This window comes from Petromyzon marinus, chromosome 29 (genome assembly GCF_048934315.1).
Source record: "Petromyzon marinus isolate PM22_M1 ecotype Great Lakes invasive population chromosome 29, UKy_Petmar_22M1.pri1.0, whole genome shotgun sequence".
Lineage (NCBI taxonomy): Eukaryota > Metazoa > Chordata > Hyperoartia > Petromyzontiformes > Petromyzontidae > Petromyzon > Petromyzon marinus.
This window is the reverse complement of record NC_133695.1, coordinates 1,801,525-1,824,197: the sequence shown is the minus strand read 5'-3', so window position 1 is coordinate 1,824,197 and position 22,673 is coordinate 1,801,525. Positions and strand designations below refer to the sequence as shown.

The following is a 22,673-nucleotide window of genomic DNA, read 5'->3' as shown; positions in this document are numbered from 1 at the left end:
CGTCATCACAGCACCTGTGCCAGGCCAGGTGCACTTTGAGGCCACCTCAAGTGTCGAAGGCTTGCTGACGGAAGGTCACGGGACAGACCCAGGTGCCATGGGTTTACCGACTGGAAAATGCACCGCTTGTGCCCCCTACTGTGTCCTATGTCTCACTGTCAACTATGTCTCACTGTCAACGGCTAACACGGTATTTGAAAATGGAAGTTATTTTATACCGACTGATTTAACAGATGTACGCAGTGTGCGATTTCACAACTGGAAACGCATAATTTTCTGAATAATTTTAATGTCATGTTAGGACGTTATACCCATTCAATGGATGTATCCAATTCGGATCTCTAACACAATTGAAACCACAACTACACGGTGCGTATGCTCATTGTCGATACACATTTGATGATCAAAGGCTCAATCAGCCTAGGCGCAGAGTCTAGTTCTCGGCACATTGAGCAGATGTAAATCAGCAGATTGGAGAGGTCGTGACGGTGCGTGCACGTGTATCGGTTGTTGAATGTAAAATGGTGCAAGGCCCTTGTACATTAGCAGCAACACGTTAAATTGCACCCAAAATGTAATCGGAAGCCAATGCAGAGATTTTATTCTCGGCGTACTGTGCTCACGGGAGCACATCGTGAAACCTGTCGTCAGTCGGAGTGCTCACCTGGCTACGCGTGCTGTGTTGTGCTGTGCTGGTCATCCGGCTTCTACGAAACTCCCGCAAAGACTGCTGTGTGTTGGCTGTGAGCTCTGCCGTCGCCTGCTCTTCTTGCAGACTGCCGAGCATCAGCAGGGCTGCGTACACGCTCGTTAGGTAGTATCCGCCTGCAGGGAGTTGCCGAGCGGTTAGAGGGCACCGACTGACGGTGGACAGAGAAGTGCACGGTCATTTGAATGTAGCCGTGAGGTCCGCACGTTTGTCCACGGGCAACGTGCGTCTGGCTGAGTAACAAGAGGGCAGGAGTCCAGGGAATACACGTGGGTGGAGAGGCAAACCGTATCGAAGATGGAGTGGTGATATTTAAATTTCGATTTAAAGCTTTCGTGACTGCAATGATTCATCTTCTTTGGTTCTTTCGGTAAAGTCACGTAGAATGAGAATAAAATAATAAATTGATAAAATAAAATAACACAATATTCTCACGACGTTTCGGCCACAACACAAGCGGCCTTCATCAGGTGAAGGGACGAGACTGCTTGGTAGGACAGCGCTGGAGTGAAAGAGCCACGTTCAGATCACGGCCTTTAAGCTGTGTGAGAGGAACAAAGCGCCTCGACAAAGGAATTAGCATATAATTTAGCATTGAAATGGCTGAATGATTAGCTTGTGACTGGTCACAGAAATAGCTATGTTAAAAGTTAAAGCATACACATCTGCAGAGGCACCCCTTGTTAAAGGAATTAGCATAGAATTTAGCATTGAAATAGCTAAGTTAAAGCATACACATCCGCATGGGCACCCCTTGACAATGGAATTAGCATAGAATTTGCTAAATTCTCCTGTTTGATTTGTACTAAGTGCCTCGGTGAATGTGTATGCTCTGACTTTAACGTTGCTATTTCTGTGAGCAGTTACAAGCTAATCACTCAGCTATTTCAATGCTAAATTCTATGCTAATTCCATTGTCAAGGGGTGCCCATGCGGATGTGTATGCTTTAACTTAGCTATTTCAATGCTAAATTCTATGCTAATTCCTTTAACAAGGGGTGCCTCTGCGGATGTGTATGCTTTAACTTTTAACGTAGCTATTTCTGTGACCAGTCACAAGCTAATCATTCAGCCATTTCAATGCTAAATTATATGCTAATTCCTTTATCAAGGCGCTTTGTTCCTCTCACAGCTTAAAGGCCGTGATCTGAACGTGGCTCTTTCACTCCAGCGCTGTCCTACCAGACAGTCTCGTCCCTTCACCTGATGAAGGCCGCTTGTGTTGTGGCCGAAACATCGTGAGAATATTATTGTGTTATTTTATTTTATCAATTTATTATTTTATTCTCATTCTACGTGACTTTACCGACAGAACCAAAGAAGATGGTGATATTTAATTTTCAGTAACCTAATGGAGCTGTTTTGGACAAAATGCCCAAGCTTTGCAATCTAATTTATATAGTAGGTTATACTGGTAGGAACGAAGTTGTAAACTGAGTGTACCAGCCTGCAATAGATTAATGTGTCCGTCCGTCCGTCCCCTTTCAATACTTTAACGAAGTGAAATCTCGTGTTGTTGGGGTGTAAAAATAAAATTGCGCAAAATTCCAATGTTCCTACCAGCCCACCCTGCAAGGACCTGTTATGTAAGAGCCATTTAGATTAAACAACTGCTGGAGGAGGGCCTCCCCATGCCATTACTACTCGCGAGTATTATTTGACCATACATCACCGCATTGGTCAACGCGAGTTGAAGCCAGGTAACATGGAAGTTGGGAGTGCAGTACAATGCAACGTATTTTGCTGCACTGCTTACTGCTGGCAACGTAGCAGCCTACAACGCCTGTGTATGCATTGTGGTGGATCGCCCATCCGAGCACTACACAAGATCAAACCTACTTAGCTTCCGAGATCCAACGAAGATCGGGTGCATTTGCCAAACAGTGTTTTAGTCGATAAACTAACCGATAAAAAACAATCAATCAATCGTCTGCATCCATCAGTTGTCTACATCCATTGCTGGCTAAACAGAGTTTAGTTTTCGTGGTGCGCAACTGTGTCTCCAGCGGTGTAGGTACGCACTCTCTCCGCTCATGAGGTTCGGGTTGAGCAACTCCATAATGTAGTCCACTTGTATGGCCAGCTGGGGGCAGTCGCAGTGCAGCAGGCTGTACGTGAGGACTGGAAAGAAGTCGTCGGCACCCCCTGCAAGAAGACATCGCGAGCAGCAATGTCAACTTTCAAACGCCTTCACAGCGACCGTGTTTGGATACACCCCAACAGACGAGCTCATAGGACCACTCACTGGGTTTTGGAAGTGATGTTCATAAAATCGCCGTTATCGTAAAACCAAAACCATGCTACGTGAAAACGGCCGTCTCCCATCTCTAGATAATAAATTCTGTTATTGAAAAAAAATGTAATGTATATTGAACTTCACTCACACCGTACGTAGCTAACCGTGCTAATCATATGTGCGGGTATGGACAACAGATCAAACACAAAAACTGTTAGAAATAAATTAGTTTCAATCTTGGTTTAAAATTGCATAGCCCCAGTGGTTATGGAATGCCTTGCTATTTGTCATTCTTTAGTTGCACTCGTTTTTGCGATGAGCTACACTGCACCTCGAGCTCTCTGGGTTGTTCGGCACGATGTCCTACATTTCGAGCCGCGCGCTGGGAGCTTCTGAGCTGAATTCTAATCCTGTTCCTGAAGAAGCTCCCAGCACGCGGAGGGAAACGTCTGACTTCGTGCCGAGCAACACACGATACAATCAGAAATTACATCGGAAATATGGTTTTCGCAGTGTCCCTTTCACTTTTAAAATTGGTGGTCTCTCCATTTTATTCAAATGTCATTTTCAAAATAGTTTGCGGCTTCCACTGAAATCGACACGTGGCTAAAATATGTAGAGTTGTTTAGCAAAAAATAATACTATATAAAAATTGCTTCTTAAAATGTTATTTGGGTTATGTCTTTTTCGAATTCCTCAACTGTAGGTATTTTACGAAGTGCCAATAAAAAAAATGTTGAAACGTGATAGTAAACTGCTATGCTTGAGCCAAAATAAATAAATACTAAGTTTTAACTATTTACAAACTTTTACAGCGACGTAAAAAGTATGCTTTGTTTTGCTTCCTGACTAAGGCAGCGTTGGAATTAACTTACACCTGTACATCGGTAGTTTTTATGCAATGTACATATAATCCATGAACTGCGCTATATGAATGTTCTCATTATGCCCTCTGTTACTGCTGCTTCCATGTTCACAGTTCCGCCTCTCCCACGTGTTTCTGGGTCGTCGAACATCAACACGCGGCACAACTAGACACGACGTGCCCCTATGTTCATTTTGAGAAACGTGGACTGCCAGTTGAGGTGGTTCGGGCACCTGGTAAGGATCCCCCCCCCGGTAGACCCCCCCCTGGAACTCTCCCGGGCAGCTCGTCCCACTGGGCGAAGACCCCGTGGCCGGCCCAGGACCACGCTGGCGGGACCATGTCGTTCGGCTGGCCTGGGAACGCCTGGGAATTCCCCAGGAAGAGCTAGAGTCTGTCGCCAGCGAAAGGGAGGTCTGGACCGTGCCTCTACTCAACATGCTGCTACCGCCGTGACCATCGCCAGGACAAGCGGATTGAGAAACGAGCCAACGAACGACTCCATTCTAAAACTCTAGGGAGCCTGGCACTCCAATGGTATCCGGAGGCTGCCACCTCGTCGTACCTTCGCCGGAAGACCCCATCGCATTGTAGACCATCTTGCAGACCTTGAGCAGGGAGTCCACCTTGACCATGGGCGAGTAGGAGGCTGCCAAATCGCTCAGCTTCGCCCTGATCCTCTCTTGAGTTGCCGAGTCGGGAGTGTTCACACTCGGCGAGACGCCCAGCTCCGTGGGCAGCTGCGAGCGTCCCCAGAAGCAGTTGCTCTGGAGGCGCTTCACAAGGCCCTGCTTGTTGTGCGTAGACATCAGAGCCTGCTCCAGCGTGGGCTTCAGCGGCTTCAGGACGCACTTGTACAGAGCCTTCTCCACTACGTCGTCTGGTGAAGACACGAGATGCAGACGCATGCACCCCCCCCCCCTCGATATGTAAGAATCGTACGGGTATTTGTCGTCTTCATTCACTCTTGGGAATGAGACTATCCCGGTTTCTTGAGCTCCCACCAGATTAAGCAATAAAATAATAAAATATATATAAAACAATAAAAATTCTCACGACGTTTCGACCATAACGCAAACGATGATGCCCGTTTGTGTTATGGTCGAAACGTGAGAATTTTTATTGTTTTATATATTTTTTATTATTTTATTGTTTCTCTTCAACGTGACTTTACCGAAAGAGCTAAGAATATGAATTACTGCAGTCACGAAAGCTTTAAATCAAACTTCAGATTAAGCAAATTAAAATAAACTTTACTATTTATTCCCCTATCAGCAGCAGCAATGGAGTCAATATTATTTTACATGTAAGAAACTGAGTGGAAATGTACACTTTTCCATTGGCTGTAAGTTTACTTTATTGTGTTGTGAGGTGTTTGCCGTGCATTTCTATCAGTGCACTTTGTCACAGGTGTATTGGACACATGCCATGTAAGGGAGTCTTGCGTAAAGCTTCCTGTTCACAAAGATTTTAGTTCAACGTTTCTCTCTATATTTATTTAACCCCTTCATGTTATTGTGCACGTACAAATGAACTGTTCGTGTAAAATGCGCAAACTGAACATAGTTTATTATAGTATTTCACTTACAACAATTTTAAAGTAGAACAGGTAAAGTGTAAACACGATGACTCGACATTTTTGTTTCCCTTGCCGCTGAAACGTTGAGTCACCGAGTTCGCACCACGGTGGCTTTGTGCCACTGTGAATAGAATGGCCAACTGTTGCTTGAGCTGAAATAAAATGTTCTGGAATACTCTTTTCTGGGACCTCCACAACGGAACGCTATTCTCGTTCATGTAACGTTTTTCACCTCAAGAAACGTATTGACTCGTTATCTATTGCACCTTCAAGGGCACTGTTTGTTGCTGGCCGCATGGTGTTTTGGGTCTTTCAACCTGTGCTCATGAACCGTGGTTATTTTTTTTCTATCCATGATCTCCATTGGCTATTTTGAAATTCCATGTTCCTGTGGTGGGGATTATCCATATCATTGTCAATAGCTATGATTAATTATCACGGCGTAGTATTCATTATTCCTTCCTCGGAATGATAATGATGGACTCAATTGTGCACATCGATGACATGGGCTCTGCTGCTTTACTAACCGAGCTCCACCATGGCTGTGTATGTCACGCGACGTCATCAGCCATGATCTATACACTGCTGTGTGAAGGCCTACCCAAGTGTGCAACATTAAGAGTAGGCCAAATACCCTCTAGAAGGGGCTCGCAAGAGGTTCCTCTCGTGGAGGCCCTTCGGCCAGCAGTGGCATGAGCAAGACGTTTCACGGCTGCACTTTTACCTGAATATTACATTAGCAGTGGCATGAGGAAGACGTTTCACGGCTGCACTTTTACCTGAATATTACGTTAGATATGCTTGGTTCTTTCGGTAAAGTCACGTAGAAGGGAAATAATAAAATACTACAAATAAAACAATAAAATTCTCACGACGTTTCGATTGCAACACAAGCAATTATTTCCCTTCTACGTGACTTTACCGAAAGAACCACGAATATGAATCCCTGCAGTCACGAAAGCTTTAAATCGAAATTACATTAGATGTTACGATACAGCTACTCGTCCTATCTATCAAACTATGCCGAGGTGTGATGCTACAAAAGTATAATGCCGATGGCCATTAACGTGAACTAGGGTTGCTCTCTGTCTCTTTTTGAGGCATCTGCCGTCTTGGGAAATCTATAAGTCTTCCCGGGACATTACCATTCCCGGATTTTTCTTCTTGTCAGTTGCGTCAAAATTCGCGACTCAGGGCAAAGGATTCACACGTAGGACGTCCCACGTGATCGGTATTGTGAGGTTTTTACGCATGAGAACAAAACAAATGCGATCGTCAAATCAGGTCGCCAGCACATTTGACATTTGCGCTATTCTCGTATGGGCAAGGCTGTCGGGCAAGGCTGTCGGGCAAGGCTGTCGGGCAAGGAGGTGATCGTTACCTATGCGGTGCTCGGAGATCATCGCCTCGAGTGGCGGCTCTATCTCGTTGCACTGGATCAGGTAGAACTTGAACTGCGTCATGGTCTGCCGCACGGATCTCAGCAGCTCCTTGCCGTCGCCGCAGGCCTGCGTGGGGTCCGCGAAGCCGTTCCTCACAAGGTTCACGTAGTCCTGGACCAGGCACCCGAAGTAGGCATTGCGGGAGGACGCCAGCTCCTTTATGCGGCGTATCACGCGCCGCTCGGGCATCTGCAGGGTGTTGCTGATGACGCCGAGGGCGTTGCGAAAGCCTGGCAACAACCCCCTGAGCCGCATTCCTGTGAAATAACAGCACAGTTGATACGCCGTCATCAGCATCATCGTTCTCGTCGTAGCTGTCCAACGCAGGCAAACGCATGGTTCACATTGAGGCGCAACTTCGTTGCGTTGGCTCGTCGCGGTTTCGCTGCCGTGAGGCTCTCCTGTGTTTTCGGGGCTGCACCGCGAATTGCTCGGCACGGTGTCCGACGTTTCGCGTCGGACACCGTGCCGAGCTGTGCTTATCATCATCGCCATTAGCCATGGTCAATTGACTGCTGAATCGAGGCCTAACCCCCGAGCCAGCACCATTCCTCATGGTCCCACCGTGAGAAATGGTGAGCATCACTCTAGGGCACGTTCCTTCCTCTGGCTGCCACTCGGCTTATGCAGGCGGTCGAAAAATCTCAGTGTCCCAGATACACAAGCGAGTCGGTAGTGGAAATTGCACATTCCTGTGGCCAGGACCAGTCTACCATACAACAGTGACCATTGAATTTCGACAAGATGGTACTAATTTATCAACCCTGTATATATGATGTGTTTAGTTGACAGCCCTAGGCCAGGATTTGAACTTATTTCCCTCCAGCTGCAAGTTAGGTGGTTTCCCACAGGACCATCAAGCGAACTTTTATAGCTCACAAGTCACAATCGATGTCAAGCCACGAATCGTTGATTTTACAACACAAAAGAGAATTACATAATTAATCTCAACACCACTTGACGTCAGCGGTCTTGACACCAAGCACAAATGCATACCAAACAAGGGGAAAGTGTTCTCCCTCTCCAACGTGTGTTTATGGCTTGGACCGCGTGTTGTATAGCACGATGCTCGACGGTTTTGTTCCACGCTCTAGTGGCTTATGAACTCAACTGAAGAAGCCCCCCCCCCCCCACCTCCGGCACGTGGAGCAAAAACGTCGGACATCATGCTGAACGGCCTCGGCGTGGTTACGACCCGAAAAACGCATCGCGAGAGCCTTGCAGCAACGCAAGCGCGCAAATCCGCGCGGTAAAAATTGTTCTACCTCGTGCGCTGTTGAAGCCAGACTGGTTGTTCCACGGGGACGTCGAGTGGGCAGACTCCAAGTCCGACTCCAGCTCGGACGACGAGGTGGACAGGCGGTGATCGCCCGGCGAGCCGCTGCTGACGCTCATTGCGTTGGAGCCACTGCTGCTGCTGCTGACGCCTGAAGACGTTCGCCTCAACACGGCGCGCCGGGGGTTGATCTCGCTCAGGGGCTTTGAACGCGGCCGTTGGATAGGGTCGGGCAGGAGCAAGTCGCTCGCCTCGGGATGCGGCCGATCGACTGGGACCTCCTTCGGGCCCGCGGGTGCAGGTGTGCTAGGAAGCTGCGCCTTGCCATCCACTAAGCAAGCCGGTTGTTCGTGAATGAACAGCGGGTCGACGAAGCACAGCCCGCTGTCTTCATTTTCCCCCACGCGCTCGTTCTTGAGCTGCCCTGCTGGATCCAGCTTCACGTACACGCTGTCGTCCGAGCTGTTTGAGTATCTCTGATGGCCCTTGTGCAGCGATGAGCACCAGAACTCTGCGCAAGAGATTATTTAATGATTATTTCACAAATAGAGTCATTCATGGAAGCAATTATATGGGTGGGGGCATCAGTGGTGAAGTGGTTCTCGCACTATGCTATAAAACTTATGACCACAGTTAGATTCCTGGCTAAAGCTAATTATTTGTTAACCAGATCTGGGGTGCCCTCTTCACCAACCCCCACTGAGCAGCGTGGTGAAGGTTGCTCTGACAACTCCCATCACTGACATGGTGTGCGGAAGCCTTCATCCAGCAATGTGCGCCACGGTGGCGAGATGTTAGCTACATCACCTGCTCTACGAGAGGTCGTGGGCTCGATCTCGACCCTAACACCTGTATATTTGAAGTTTGCATGTTCTCCCTGTGGTTCGTGTGGGGTTTTTTTCTCTGGGTCCGCCGGTTTTTTCCCTCCATATTTAGTAACATGAGTGTTTGGCTGCTATAAATGTCAACATGATAAGCCAATTCGTTGAGCTATCATTTGTGGCCCAGTCGCTCCTGAAAAAAGAGCTATATAGCTGAATAGGCCTTACCTGGTAAAATAAAAAAACATAAATTTTGATTTAAAGCTTTCGTGACTGCAGTGATTCATATTCTTGGTTCTTTCGGTAAAGTCACGTGACTTTACCGAAAGAACCAAGAAAAAAAAACATACTTTAGTTTAATGGATTGGTATAGGGCTACACTTTACTTTGTTGTTGTTATTATTACTATAATAATAAGGCGACGCAGGCCTGAACATAGGTGGACAATCTCTAATGAGGGCGTGTGAAGCGGATAGATCCGTCCGTTTTGAAGTTAAGCTGCGCAGCGAGTCGTCGTACCAATTCCCATCTTGGCGATGGACTCCAGCTGCTGTTGCGTGGAGGCTGCCTGGATCACTGGAGGCAGAATGAGTGTAAAGTCCAGGATGTCTCTGTGGAGGAAGCAGGGAAACCAACACTAGTTAAAATTGAAACAGTCGTCAAGTATAATAAAACGTTTGTTGTTATTTTACACTGTTGTTGAAAACATATCTCATGGTGGATGTCAACGGGGCCCCAACTCGTAGCTTTGGCCAACATGGGGGGGGGGGGGCAAGGCACCCCCTGCCTGCCCCCCACTCTCGCTACGCTACTGGACACGGCATTTTGATGTCGTGGCAATTTCAGAAAAGTTTTCCAAGCTGTGAGCAACACAGCTGCTCCTTCTCTCCCTTAACACCGCCCCCCCCCCCCCCACCGCCCTCCTCCTGTGTGGGACTCACCGGCTGGCGGTGTAGAAGGCGACGAGTTTGCACAAATCTGGAAAGGTAAGCTTGGACCCATCCAGGGCAAAACCTGCACGGGGTAAATGAAGACGTTAAGAAATAATGTTCCTTTTTTATTGCTGTTGCGCAGAAGAATGTGGTTCAACAGCTAAACATGTGGGCCGGTCCAAGGTCCGTTTGTGCTTACGGCCTCTTTGTGTGACTGATACAATTTTGACTGAAGACAATACTGAGAGGTCATGGGCGAGCTTGTATCATGAATGCCGACAAAAACATCCGTGGAACTGCGCAACGGAGGTTGGGCAAGGAGTGACAGCGTCCCGCCAAATTGATGGCCTGTATGTGATACGTGGAAACATGACTTTACGCACCTGCCCATTTGTGGAATTAAAAAAAAAATCACCATATTGTCAAAGTCTGTCATGTGCTGTTTTTTTTATTCTTAAAATCCACGGACCCCCCCCCCCCCTTATTAATAATCATGCGCAGGTAACGGCACGCCAGATCGAACAGCCCCCCTCATTAATAATCATGACGAGGTGACGTCCTCCAATTGCTCCCCCCTCATTAATAATCATGAAAGGGTGACGTCACTCGACATGGGTGTAGGGGGGGGCGCCTCCTCCCCCCTCCTCGGCGTCAACTTACAACCCTCACTACAAAGGCAGAACCCTCATCACGTCACGTGATCTCCGTAACGTTATTGAGACATCGAAGTAAAAAGGACGTCGTGATGAACAAGGGATTATAACCTTTACATGAAATCAGTCTGTGTCACCGCGCCCTTACAAATTGCACGCGCATTGATGCAATGAATATCACGTCACGGTCTGCTGTTCGCTTGAAAGTTTCAGATTTACTGCAATACACCCGTCCTTGGACAGGCAAAAGTTTTCCAGAGGCTGAAAACCCGTAGCACAAAATATGCATGCAGTGGAACAAAATTTGCATACACAATGATTTGATATGTATATATCTAGAAAGAATGACCCTATGTTGTAAATATTTCAGTATTTTTTCTGCAAATACTAGAACGTAGGGGATGCTACCATGGTCTAATGGTTAGCGAACTGAACTTGCTAAAACTAAACTATTTTTTTATGCAGCTATCTTGCTGTGACTGTTCCACCTGAAGACGGAAGCTTGTGTCGCCTCCGAAACGTCGTGATTTGATTTAGTTTTTTTCTTTTATTTTGATTTTGTTTTATCTACGTGACTTTACCGAAAAAAGCAAAGAGTATAAACTATTTTTCTTTTACTAAGTAAGGCCCACTGAGCTATATAGCTCTTGTTCAGAAGCGACCTCGCCATCACAATTGATAGCCCAACGAAGCGGCTTATGTGGACATTTATAGCAGCCAAATAATCTAAACGCATGTTTCTCAATGTGGGGGGGAAAACCAGAAGACCCGGAAAAAACGCCATGCGACCACGAGGAGAACACGCAAACTCCAAATATACCGGCTTCGGGGTCGGGATCGGGCTCACGACCTTCTGTATACCAGGTGAGTTGGTTAACATCTCACCACCGCGGTGCCAAAATAACTTAACGGTTGACCTCTTGCAATGCAGAGGTCACCCGTTCAGTCTCCTGGCACGACAGTTGAAATCAATGAAACGCGTTTCTTAAATGCCTGCCTCCATTCACCCGGCAGTACAAATGGGCACACCACAATAGGCCAAACTACCCTCTCTAGAGCCCCCTTCAGTGGAGGCCCTTCTGCCAGTGGTAAGCAATTGCAGGGCCGCATTTTTTTCCATTAGCCCCTTTACGATAGCATACCGTTCTGACGTAACCGTTCCGGTGTTCACTTGAGTCGTCGCATACCTGACTGTGTCTCGAGAATGGGGTAATTGCGCACAAAGAGGCAGCCTTCCCCCTTTGTCCAGCGCACGCTGATCACTTTCTGCTGGGTCTTCTTTGAGCGCCGCACGATGAACGTCTGCCCAGAGAGTGGAATTGAATAAATGTAAGGAGTCATCGGGTTGCATTGCATTAATCCCTCCCGCAGTAGCCCTCCTTCAAAGCCCACGATGAGGGCATTCGTGCCTGGAGGTTGACGACAGCAGGCCAGGGGGGTCGGCTTACTGTGGGCGGGGGAAATCCCCAGGCTAAATTAAGCCGAGTGGCAAAACGTGTGGGAGTGGTGGCTCTACAATGTGTTTTCTTTGATGCCAAATGTATGAGTAAAGCCAATTTATATATATAATGTCTTAGAAAATGTGACTACTGCAGGGTTGACTGGCTGTGTTTCAGCAAATATATTTATTGGCAGGACTAGATTGAAGATTTTAGATCTATTTCACAGACGTGTAAGAATGTATTCCTCCATCCCCCCTACACACTTTACCCCCATACTCTGTTCATGAGGCAATAGCATAGCGATGGCATCAGTCCATAACGTGCAATGTGAATGCGTTGATTCTTCCACTCGAGAATTCGAGCCATGTGCCATGAGCCTCGTCGTCGACATCCATTCATCGATGTGACGTTTCACCTCCACTATCGAACGTGTCGGCAGAAAGTGGTGTCTGGCCTCTTTGACGGGAAAAAGTTAGGAGAGTTTGTTGGCCCCCGTCAGCTGGAGAAGATTTAATGGCTAACGATAGAGAGGATAGAGAGGCAAGCCAAGGGAGAGAACGCGGTCGAGAGGATGACCGCCGTGGAGATAGAGCGTCGAAATCGCTCGCGTGCAGGAGCTCTCCGTGGGATTGTCATGTTAAAGCTATAGATGTTGGGAATATCTCAAAAGGAAGGAATAATGGAAAAGGTTGAGCCTCATCGGGGCACGTTGCCAATATTCTCACGAATGTAAAATATAATCATAATAATTTACATTTGCAAGGTGCATTTCAGCCAAGGATCCCAATGGACGCCGTGTATGGAAAGCAGGGAACTAAGGGCGAGGCAGTAGTGTAAACGACTCAAACTATGGGGGAAATACCATTTATAGAGGTGAGTTTTCAGGGGCAGGTTTAAATAGCACTTAAGATTCTGATTGTCTTATTATCTCGAGGCAACGCATTCCATCGTCTTGGAGTTGCACTGGGAAAAGACCGAGCCCCTCCATGAATGGAGGCTTGACCTCGCAATACTAAGAATAAGGAGATAAGGATATCTTCTTGAGAGGGTGCGAGACTGCGATGGTCTGAGCACGTGTTGAGAAGAGAGAAAAACAAAAAGATGTAATGAAAGGGGTTATGGAAGAAGAAGCAGCAGAGGGACACCAAGGCTGAGAGCGATGGACAACGGTGGAACAGGAAAAACAGGACAGGGGGTGGATGGATGGCATTAGAGAATAGGCACAGAACAGAGGAGACGTGAAGAAACCAAATCCGAATAAGGCCCGTTAGAGATGGCGATTGCTTGGGGAGGCCTTCATCCAGCAGTGTATTGATTGAAGCTAATAGCCAAATGGCCTTTACCTGGGAGAATAAAAATAATTGACAGTAGTTTATTTTTTTTGTGATTTGCTTACCTTCCCTATACTTTGCACCCCTGTAGTGTTTTGTGTACCGTTTATTGTCACGACGTTCTGACCCCGTGCCCCTACAAGGAAGCCCGCGAGAAAAAGGGACTTCACGGCTCATCGGATTCCCCGCGGCTGAATGATACAATGGGCCCTCTCTCACCCCTGGCTTTTCGCCCTGCAGCGTGTGCAGGACCGCCGCCTCGTCCACCCCGAGCAGGAGCCAGACGGAGCAGGTGAGGCTGAGGCGATCGAGGACGCTGACGCTGGGCAGCGCGAGGACGTGCTGCGGTGCTGCGACACTGCAGCGCACTCCGCCCGCCTCCCGCTGGCCACCTTCCGCTTCGTCCACGTCGCTCTGTGCGTCGCTGCACGGGGAGACAGCGGCATCACGATACCGCCCCAACGTCGCTCGACGCGCCCTCGCCGTGGCTCGCCATGGTCACAATTCGCCACAATTGGCAATTTTCGGTGCCCTGGCTGTGGCCCAAAATCGCTCGGGATTTTGAGGCTGGATGGTGCTTGGGTCGTCATGGGTGGCTGGTGAGCTATGTGATGGTCAGCAGAGAGCAGTGTGGCAAAAGTCATTTTTGTACTGTGCTTCTATGCCCCCCACGTCTATGCTCGCCACTTTCACCAAACCTGCATTGACCAGCGTGGTGAAGTATGGTCAAACTCCCATCACCGGCACAGCAGGCGTTGTTTGACACGTGCACGGTATATGAATGCTGTTATGAGGGGGCTTGCTATATGAAGGCTGTTATAAGGCTGGTGCCATTCGGTTCTAAGCAGCTGTATTAAATTACAGCCACGGATGTGCCACTAATATCATCATTCCATCTCCGCTTCAGTACCCCCATGCACGTGTATTCCCTTGGCTCCATTCCATTTTCTTGACTACATTCCATTTTCTTTATTCCATTATTACTCTTTACCTTACACTTGCTGCACATTGACAAAAACGTGTACCTCACCGCTATGATTGATTTGTAATCATTATTATTATCATCATCATTATCATCATCTTTTCGTATACGTGTGGTTTTCAACTTTGTTCTATTTCTTTCGTTTCCTCTAGAGAAAAGGAATGCATTTATGCGATTGGAAATTGTTCATTTAAGTTTACGCGTGCTTGCATGTCTGCATTTGTTTTGATTTGGGTTGTCACAATTTGGTGAGACTACGATACGTCAAACGATGTAAGGTTTGCGATAATCGCATTAATCGTTTTGTTTGTGAAATACTATGCCTCCTGCGTTTCGTGTTGCTCATTGTCTGTTCATTCACATCACGCTGCCTGACAAAATATGTATTGTGAAATAACAAAAGTACACATAATCACATTTCTAAAGAAATGTCGCTAATGCCCATCAAATGAGTGCTTTCCAAAATGTTTTACGGAATAATTGATGCAATGGCAGGTAGAGAGAGACTCATCATTTGTGCAATTCATTTAAAGATGTCATTCTATCTAGCGTAGCTGACAGTATGCTCGCTATACGTATTACAGACGATAACGCTGCAATGATTAGAAAACTTATTGCAGGCCTGTGATGACTGAAACGCAGTCAAATAACCTTGAAGTACTCTTTACTTGTGCTAAACTTAACACCAAAGCACAAAAACGACGCAATAACATTCTGAAATACGATTACACTGCAGAGTTTTGGGAAAATGACATCGCAAAAATCGTCATATCTTTAAAAAAATATATAGCATCATGTCGCGAAAGATTGTATATCACGGCACCCCCAGTTTTGACGTCGCAAAATGTAGACGGCTAACAGGCGTTCTGTATCAAATGTCGAGTGTGGTGGGCGGGGTAAAGGAGTGATTCACTCGTGGGGCTTGGCCAAAATAACTCAACAACGCAGCGATGGCGTTGCTGGGTCAGCAGGTTTATGGTCATTTATTGTCTAATGCCATCGTGATCACGTGGGTGATAGCCCGCTTCTTACTTCACGGTCTCACAATCGTGTTGCCCCTCAGCAACTTCAGCAATTTCTTGCCTTATGTAGCGCAGCTCCTTTGAAATCGTCCTCATCAACTGTAAAAAGCGAGAGAAATACGTTAACGATGCCATCGCATTCAGCCCAGTTCATTTTGCATATATATACACACATTTTCCACAATTACAGATACCTGGTAGAATTACTTTTCATGCCAAAATAAATAAATAGCTCGCCTCTTTGTTCAGAGACAATGTGCCCACGGCCATTCAATGTGAGCCTCATCGAATTCCTCCGCTCTAAATAAAGATTCTGAATCTGAGTACATTCCTTGTTTAAACATGAACGCTTGGAATGAACGAGAGCATGTACGGTGTGTCATATATGTGTACAGCCCCTTGGTCAATCCACTGCTGAATGAGGGCCTGCCCACACCGTGAAGGCCATGGCCATAGTTTACCAAACTGGTCGGTGAGGGTTTGTGAAGGCGGGGAGCATAGATGGAGGACAATTAGATTGTAGAGTACAGTACAACAATGGATTGTGTCGCATGAATCACAATGTAACATCGTCGCCTATATCACCCATTATGCATGGTAGTCGTCCATCCAAGCCCTATCCAAGCCCTATCCAAGCCCAAGCCTGGTTAGCGTCTGAGATGTGAAGCAATCTGGCGTATTCTGGCCGACTTGCTCACAGGAATTGAGTGTGTGACTGGTGGAATGTACCCAGTGATCAAAGACATATTGGAAAGACAGTTTATAATAAGAATCAGACTCATTATTTAGACTGGAGGAATCCGATGAGCTATGAAGCTCTTTTTCACAGATGTCCAGCTGGGGAGGGGTCAATCAGATACAATACAAAAACAGATAAGGAATACAAAAAACGATGTTCTGAGTGTACTTGTTGCAACCTGAATTACAAACGGCACCGTCGCTCTCCCACACAAAGTGACGCAATTAAACTCGACGAAAGTCACGTAGATAGGTTCAAAGAACCTATCTACGTGACTTTAACGAAATACCCAAAGAATATGAATTCCTGCAGTCACAAAAGCTTTAAGTCAAGATTTAAACTCGAGTAAATAAGCAGTACGTTCATTTGAAACTCGTTCAACGGAGAGCATGTGCTTTTCACATATTGCCAAGCCCGTTTGCTGCTCATGAACCGTGCACTTCGTAGAATACGCCGGTCTCTGCCGAACTGAACTCGAGTAAATATACAGTACCTGATGCCCCACGACACGCAAGTTTGTGACTAATGAACCTTCCACTTCTCGAACTGGAATCTAGATCACGCCCGGAGAAGCTCTCACTCGGCACGTGCGGCGAAACGTCGGCCATCGTTCCGAACAACGCGGGGCGACAACCCGACAAAGCCCGCAGGTGGCGGCTGCTCAGCACAATCGTGGAAGCCGACTTATTGTGATAAAAAGTTGTTACAATTCATGAAAATTTAGATTTTTAGTTATATGTTTTTTTTAGTGGAGGTGGTGGTGGGCATAATTTATGGCCGACGCGATGGGAAGGAGTATTTCCCCAGTCAAGGTGAAGCTGATTGGAATGTGGTCAAACGTGAATGTCAGAATGCTTTTCTGCTTCGTCTTGGGTATGCGGCAGGGCACGAAAGAATGCCTGGCTCAGAGGGTGTAACGCTGGCTCACAGGGTGCATTGATAATGAACATAGAGTGGGATTGAGGGAAACACTTCTCTGTCGTGTGGTCGAGGCTAATGCTGGAGTTGCAGCCAAAGGAGGGAACGCGCTCTAGTCGCGATGAACCCGTGTGCAGGTGCACCTCCGATGAGGACGGTTGGCTACGTACGGTGCGAAAGAAGTTCAACATACATAGAGGAGGATTGTTACACCATAGGCTCGCTTGGGTAGGCCTCCATCCAGCAGTGGATTAACCATGACTGATGATAACTATTAAGTCTGCATTGAAGTCAGCTAGTGATACCAAATTTTAGATGAGAGAATGATAAAGGAAAGCATTTAAAGTGTGGGAGTTGCAATATTTGTCTAAGTTATCATATTCTTGTTATTAAAATAGAACCCCAATTTGTTTGCATTCCTATTGAGGTAACAAGTAGCACCGCGTACTGGAATCGTTTGTCGGTTCTAATAACGACTACTAATGCAAACCTGTTAACCCACACGGTTTACCCCGTGTTTTTTGTGCAGGGAAACTGAGCTTTCAGGTCCAGATGACGTACAGCCATTGCAATGCGGGCAAACACATTATTTTTGTCTGTGTTTCTCCCTTGTGATGGGACTTTGTAGGATGAACGTTGAGATTTATAATGGGCACGGGGTGACCAATGAGGTCTGAATTTGTCTGTAATAAGGTAGCCGCTGATAAGGGCTTGTTGACAGGTGTGCTAATGCCTCCGGACAACGCAGCAAAATCCATCGAGTTTGTGTCACGCGGCACAGTCGAGTTAAATATTCCCTCCGTATGGAACGCACTCCGCAGCGAGCACAACGTCCCAGGCACGAAACCTCTTACGAGTACCAAAGACCGTGGGGGAAAGGTGTCACACTGCACGATGAACCCGGCCACGTGAGTGTCATATCCAGCCAAGGCTAACAGCAGCGGCGGGGCGGTGAAATCTGAATCGGTCTTTGCCCCCCTCCCCCCTGCCCCCCTCTGCCCCCCAGTTCACAAACCCTTACCTGACCAGGGTTGTGGTCAAACGATCCACAAGACCAATGATGAGTACAACACAAGGACACCTTAATCCAGTGGAAGATCAGCACGGGGCTGTATATACTCTACTTGTTATTATTTGAAAAATCACATCAGCTTGCTGATGCCATCAAACAGGAGCAGAATCCGTATTTATACGAGGGAATCCGATGAGCTATAGAGCTCGCAGCACGCAGTGCGGAACGTCGAACATCATGCTCAACGGTGCGCTGGCATAGCCCAGGGGGCTGCGCTGGCGAAGCTGGAGGCGGTGGACGAGGTGCGGGGCTCACCACGAGAGAACGCTTGGAGAGGATTTCAGCCGGAGTCCGCGGACGCTGCGTCATCTTTGCGCTCCCAGCAGCAGCAACAACAGCAATAGCGGCAGCAGCTGCAGCTGCAGCTGCCGCTATCGCTGCAGCAGCAACAACAACAGCAGCAGCAGATGCCCCGCTTGAGTCTGCCGAGTGCTGTGACCCCTTCGGTGGCCCAGGTGAGCGGTGTTCTTTGCTCGCGTCTTCAGGCCACGCCCTCACCTGCGGCAGGTGAGTTGTTAGCGCGAGGGGAGCAGCGAGTGCCTTGAAAAACATCGTTGGTGAAGCATCACCTCATCCACTGCTTATTTATTACGTGATGAAGTGCGGCACCATCCATGCATGATATTAGCATTCATTGGCGAAGGTAAACAAAGTTCACTTTAACACGTAGGAGGCTTTCGTGACCAATAGCATCCATAAAAAAAATGTTTTAAGTTAGATCGCGTAAACATATAGATGTGTCGTTAAACCCGCCACCACCCGACACAGCCAATTAGTAAGGTTTGTCACGTAAACAGAGCATGCCAAATCGTTACTAGTGCAGCACACCGGCACACCGGTGTGTTGGAGAGCAAATCCACAACATTTACAATCTGAGCCCGACGTTTCGCCAATAACACGACGAGCTTCATCAGGCGGCAGCCAGACTTATGCAGAAATCCTGTTGTTATTTAGCAGCGAGACAACTGCGATATGTCCTTGTTTACAGTCCTTTTTGATCATCATACGTACCAAAGATATTTCCCCCGAATTAATACAGTGCAGTAATATACCGTCACGAGGATATTTTTGTTCTGTTTCTACCAAAGAGGTTTCAACTTACATCGCTTGACATGAAAGTGGACCACAAATAGCTTCCCACTTACAAAGCGTGGTCCATGACAAAAATAAATCGACTTCCCTTTACCACCACGGAGCCGCTAGCCACTGGCCACTATTTCCGCACTCCTGTCACCCACAACATTGTAAATAAAAAGAAACACAGCCTCTAAACGTTCCATTTCTAAATGCAATTGTAATTGTACACTATGTGCCAATTGCAAATATTTTATTGGTTGACTTTTATTTGTTTTAGATTGTAATGTTTCACAGTTGCTGCGTATCATGTCTTCGGCTTTCGCTATAAACATTGTGGTTCATAATTTATTTTTGGGTAAGATCGCGACACACATTACACTTACGCGATCTGATCGATTATGAATCATCATCATCATCATCTTCCTCCTCATTGTCAGCCATGATCAATCCACTGCTGGATAAAGGCTGTCTCCGTGTCTAACAATCCTGCGATGTAATGAATCTATCATGAACCTGCACCAATCGCTCCACCGGCCCAGTGGAAGTCTTCTCGGATGTGTTCCATTCCTTGGCATCTATATCCATGCCCATTTAGCGACGCGTGTTGTTACATTCAAACTACTCCATTACTTTCTTTAACGGTTTGTAAGCAGATAATCGGTAAAAAAAAAGTACAATTCTAGCATTCCGTAATATTTTATCATTTTGCAAAATGTCTCAGTTGAATGAGAAACGTGTGGCCTCAATGCATTTTTAACTGACAATAAATAATACATCTCATATTCACATGATAATAATGAATAAATTACTTTCTTATTACAACCACCACCTCAAATGTGTGGGGATGTTTTCACCTTTACTTTGTCTTTACAACACTGTGTGTGTACGCTGAATATGTACTTAGCTGACCATGCTCAGTGGAGGTGCGGGGGAAGGACAACAAACTAAACCCAGTTTCGTTATTAAATTTTAAGTGAATGTGTTTCTTATATACATTCCGAGCACGTAAATGTGCAGGATACGTGCTACAAAAGAAAATTATAGTCCTGTAAAAATGCCACAGGCTGCAAATGGGTTAATATACCCCTTTAAGTAAAACAAGCTGAATATAATAACGTCAATTTGTAAATTATCTTTGTGGTAAATGACTATGCAGTATTGTCATGGACTGTAAAGTTACTACATTGAACACTTACCAGTTTTTTTTTGCAAGTCGCTCACAGCAGCCACGGTCCAGATGATCAGCAATAGCAGACACTTCAATTGTACGTCATGGTGTTGTTCTCGGTTGGGTGGACGGTTGCGATGGATGCCCGATTGGCTGCCTCGGTGCTATGAACAGAAGGTTTAAGTCGTGCACGTTTATAGCAGCCTGCAGGTGCCCGAGGCACGTTACAGGAAGTGCTGGGTTTTCCCCGCGTGTTTCTATGGTGCTAAACGACAACACTGATTCAATCGCGCGTGCTCATGTGGTCCAGCTGAGAAAGAAAAAAAATATATTATTGTGGCCGGCACAGATTCCTCTGCCGCTTATGTACGCATGTTTGCACATATTTCGCATCGCACATTGCCAAGTGTGCTAATTGGAGGTGCGCAGGTAATGCCGTCGACGTGCGCGCGTTAAAGGGCAGCGGACACATCAGTGGGAAAACCCACACGCGTTCAAAACGTGCGGTGAGCGGTGTTGTGATGCACACACAGAGGGATTATTTAAGGAGCAGTACGCAGAGTGAAAGGAGAGCTGAGTGAATGTCGATTTAAAGCTTTCGTGATTGCAAGGATTCATCTTCTTTGGGTCTTTCGGGAAAGTCACGTAGAATGAGAATAAAATAATAAATTGATAAAATAACACAATAATATTCTCACGACGTTTCGGCCACAACACAAGCGGCCTTCATCAGGTGAAGGGACGAGACTGTCTGGAGGACAGCGCTGTCCTCCAGACAGTCCAGACAGTCTCGTCCCTTCACCTGATGAAGGCCGCTTGTGTTGTGGCCGAAACGTCGTGAGAATATTGTGTTATTTTATTTTATCAATTTATTATTTTATTCTCATTCTACGTGACTTTACCAAAAGAACCAAAGAAGAGAGCTGAGTGCTTCAACACCCCGTGAAGATGTCAGTACTGTGTGCATGGGTGGGTCGGCTACAATAAACACAGTTGAGTTAAAAAAAATAAACTAAACTATTTTTATTTTACCAGGCAAGGCCCCCTGAGCTATGTAGCTCTTTTTTGGAAGCGACCTGGCCACAAATGATAGCCCAACGAAGTGGTTTATCATGTGCTAATTTATAGCAGCCAAATACTCTAAACGCACGTTACTAAATGTAGAGGGGAAAAAAACAGAGGCCCGGGAGTAAAATCCACGCGACCACAGGGAGAACATGCACACTCCAAATATAGAGCAGGCGTCAGGGTCAGGATCAAACCCACGACCTCCTGTATATCAGTCAAGCGAGATAACATCTCGCTATCTCGGCGCCCTTTGACCCATTGTGCGTCTAGCCCTACTGGTGTAGTGAACCAAGCATTATTACAGGTCCATCAATGTGTAGACGAGTTCCCAGGACGCACTCGGAGCTGAAGCTGATGTTTAAGGGCTTTCGCCAAGGGTTTATTAAAGTTAATGCGACACACCAGGGTGTAACAACTGCCCAGGGGTTAGGGGTCCCGGGCTGGGTCCCACTGGTTCCCGACACAGCCGGCTGCCCCGTGCTGCCTCCTCTGCGCCGGCCGTGGGTTCAGCCAACACGGCCGACCGAGAAGCGCAGCCACCTCCAGCCCTGGCGCTGTGCTCTTTCCTATCCCTACTCCCTCGCCCCTGGCTCCCCGTTCCACCTTACTCCGAGCCTTGACTCCAGCAACGACCCCGCTTACGTCACGGGGTCCCCTTTTCATACTAGAGGAGATGTGCCGTCATTTTGCCGCCCAACGCGCATGACGCCGTGTCCCGTGACGTCATCGCACCGGACAGCACACATGACGCCACTTCCCTATTTTACTCCTCTACATTACCCTCTCCCGTGGAAAAAAAAAACAGCCGACACGGCTGCAACCACAACGAGACCGAAGGCCGAACAACTGAGAACATGCTTGGGCCTGAAGGCAAAACCGACTCCTAGAATAACCTCAACCTTAGGGCAGCACGGCCCCTCAGGCACAACAACAACAATAAAACAAAAAAGAGAGAGAGACCGAAGGCCTCTTTTGCTCAACAGCGCTGAGCTGGCGCCAGGCCTGATGAACGGCCACAAGGGCCATCACCGGAGCCGCATCCCCCTCGAGCGGGTATGCGCCGCCAGCCCGCATCCGCGCGTGGCGTCCGCCGCCCGTGCAGGAGTCTCTGCTGGCCTTACCTCCGTCAAAGAGACCCGGCTGGTCAGGCACGACGGACGCATCACCCACCGGCCACTCCTGGAGTGAGTGTGGGTCCTCCAGGCTAGATGGTACATAACGCTTGAGTCGGGACGGGTGCATAATCCACCGCCGGCGACCAAACTGAATCCGGACGCACTGCGGCCGTCGGACCTCCACGACCTCAACGGGGCCCTGCCAAGGGCAATGTAATTTGGGAGA

At 47.3% G+C, this 22,673-nt stretch overlaps 1 protein-coding gene and 1 long non-coding RNA gene across 5 annotated transcripts in view; both read right to left on the bottom strand.

The window, feature by feature from the left end:
- LOC116947361 (ras and Rab interactor 2-like) overlaps positions 1-22,673 on the bottom strand; it is a 23,922-nt gene extending 1,249 nt beyond the window's left edge. Inside the window, exons 1-13 of one of the 4 annotated variants that reach the window (XM_032963000.2) lie at positions 22,454-22,673; positions 20,293-20,428; positions 18,275-18,517; positions 15,301-15,389; positions 13,506-13,710; positions 11,701-11,815; positions 9,870-9,942; positions 9,448-9,539; positions 8,097-8,618; positions 6,771-7,088; positions 4,376-4,690; positions 2,732-2,854; positions 665-825 (exon numbers count right to left, since the gene is read on the bottom strand). In XM_032963000.2, the coding sequence (XP_032818891.1) occupies positions 665-825; positions 2,732-2,854; positions 4,376-4,690; positions 6,771-7,088; positions 8,097-8,618; positions 9,448-9,539; positions 9,870-9,942; positions 11,701-11,815; positions 13,506-13,710; positions 15,301-15,389; positions 18,275-18,328 (2,067 nt within the window). In that variant the 5' untranslated portion in view covers positions 18,329-18,517; positions 20,293-20,428; positions 22,454-22,673. Of the gene's footprint in view, positions 1-664; positions 826-2,731; positions 2,855-4,375; positions 4,691-6,770; positions 7,089-8,096; positions 8,619-9,447; positions 9,540-9,869; positions 9,943-11,700; positions 11,816-13,505; positions 13,711-15,300; positions 15,390-16,522; positions 17,868-18,274; positions 18,518-20,292; positions 20,906-22,453 lie in introns of those variants that run through there. The other 3 variants (XM_076070457.1, XM_076070458.1, XM_076070459.1) reach the window with 3 other exon arrangements.
- Positions 5,300-6,764, bottom strand: LOC142929331 (uncharacterized). Its single transcript, XR_012945606.1, has 2 exons — positions 6,169-6,764; positions 5,300-6,113 (listed from the first exon to the last, which is right to left on the bottom strand). It is a non-coding gene; the product is annotated as an uncharacterized LOC142929331 (long non-coding RNA).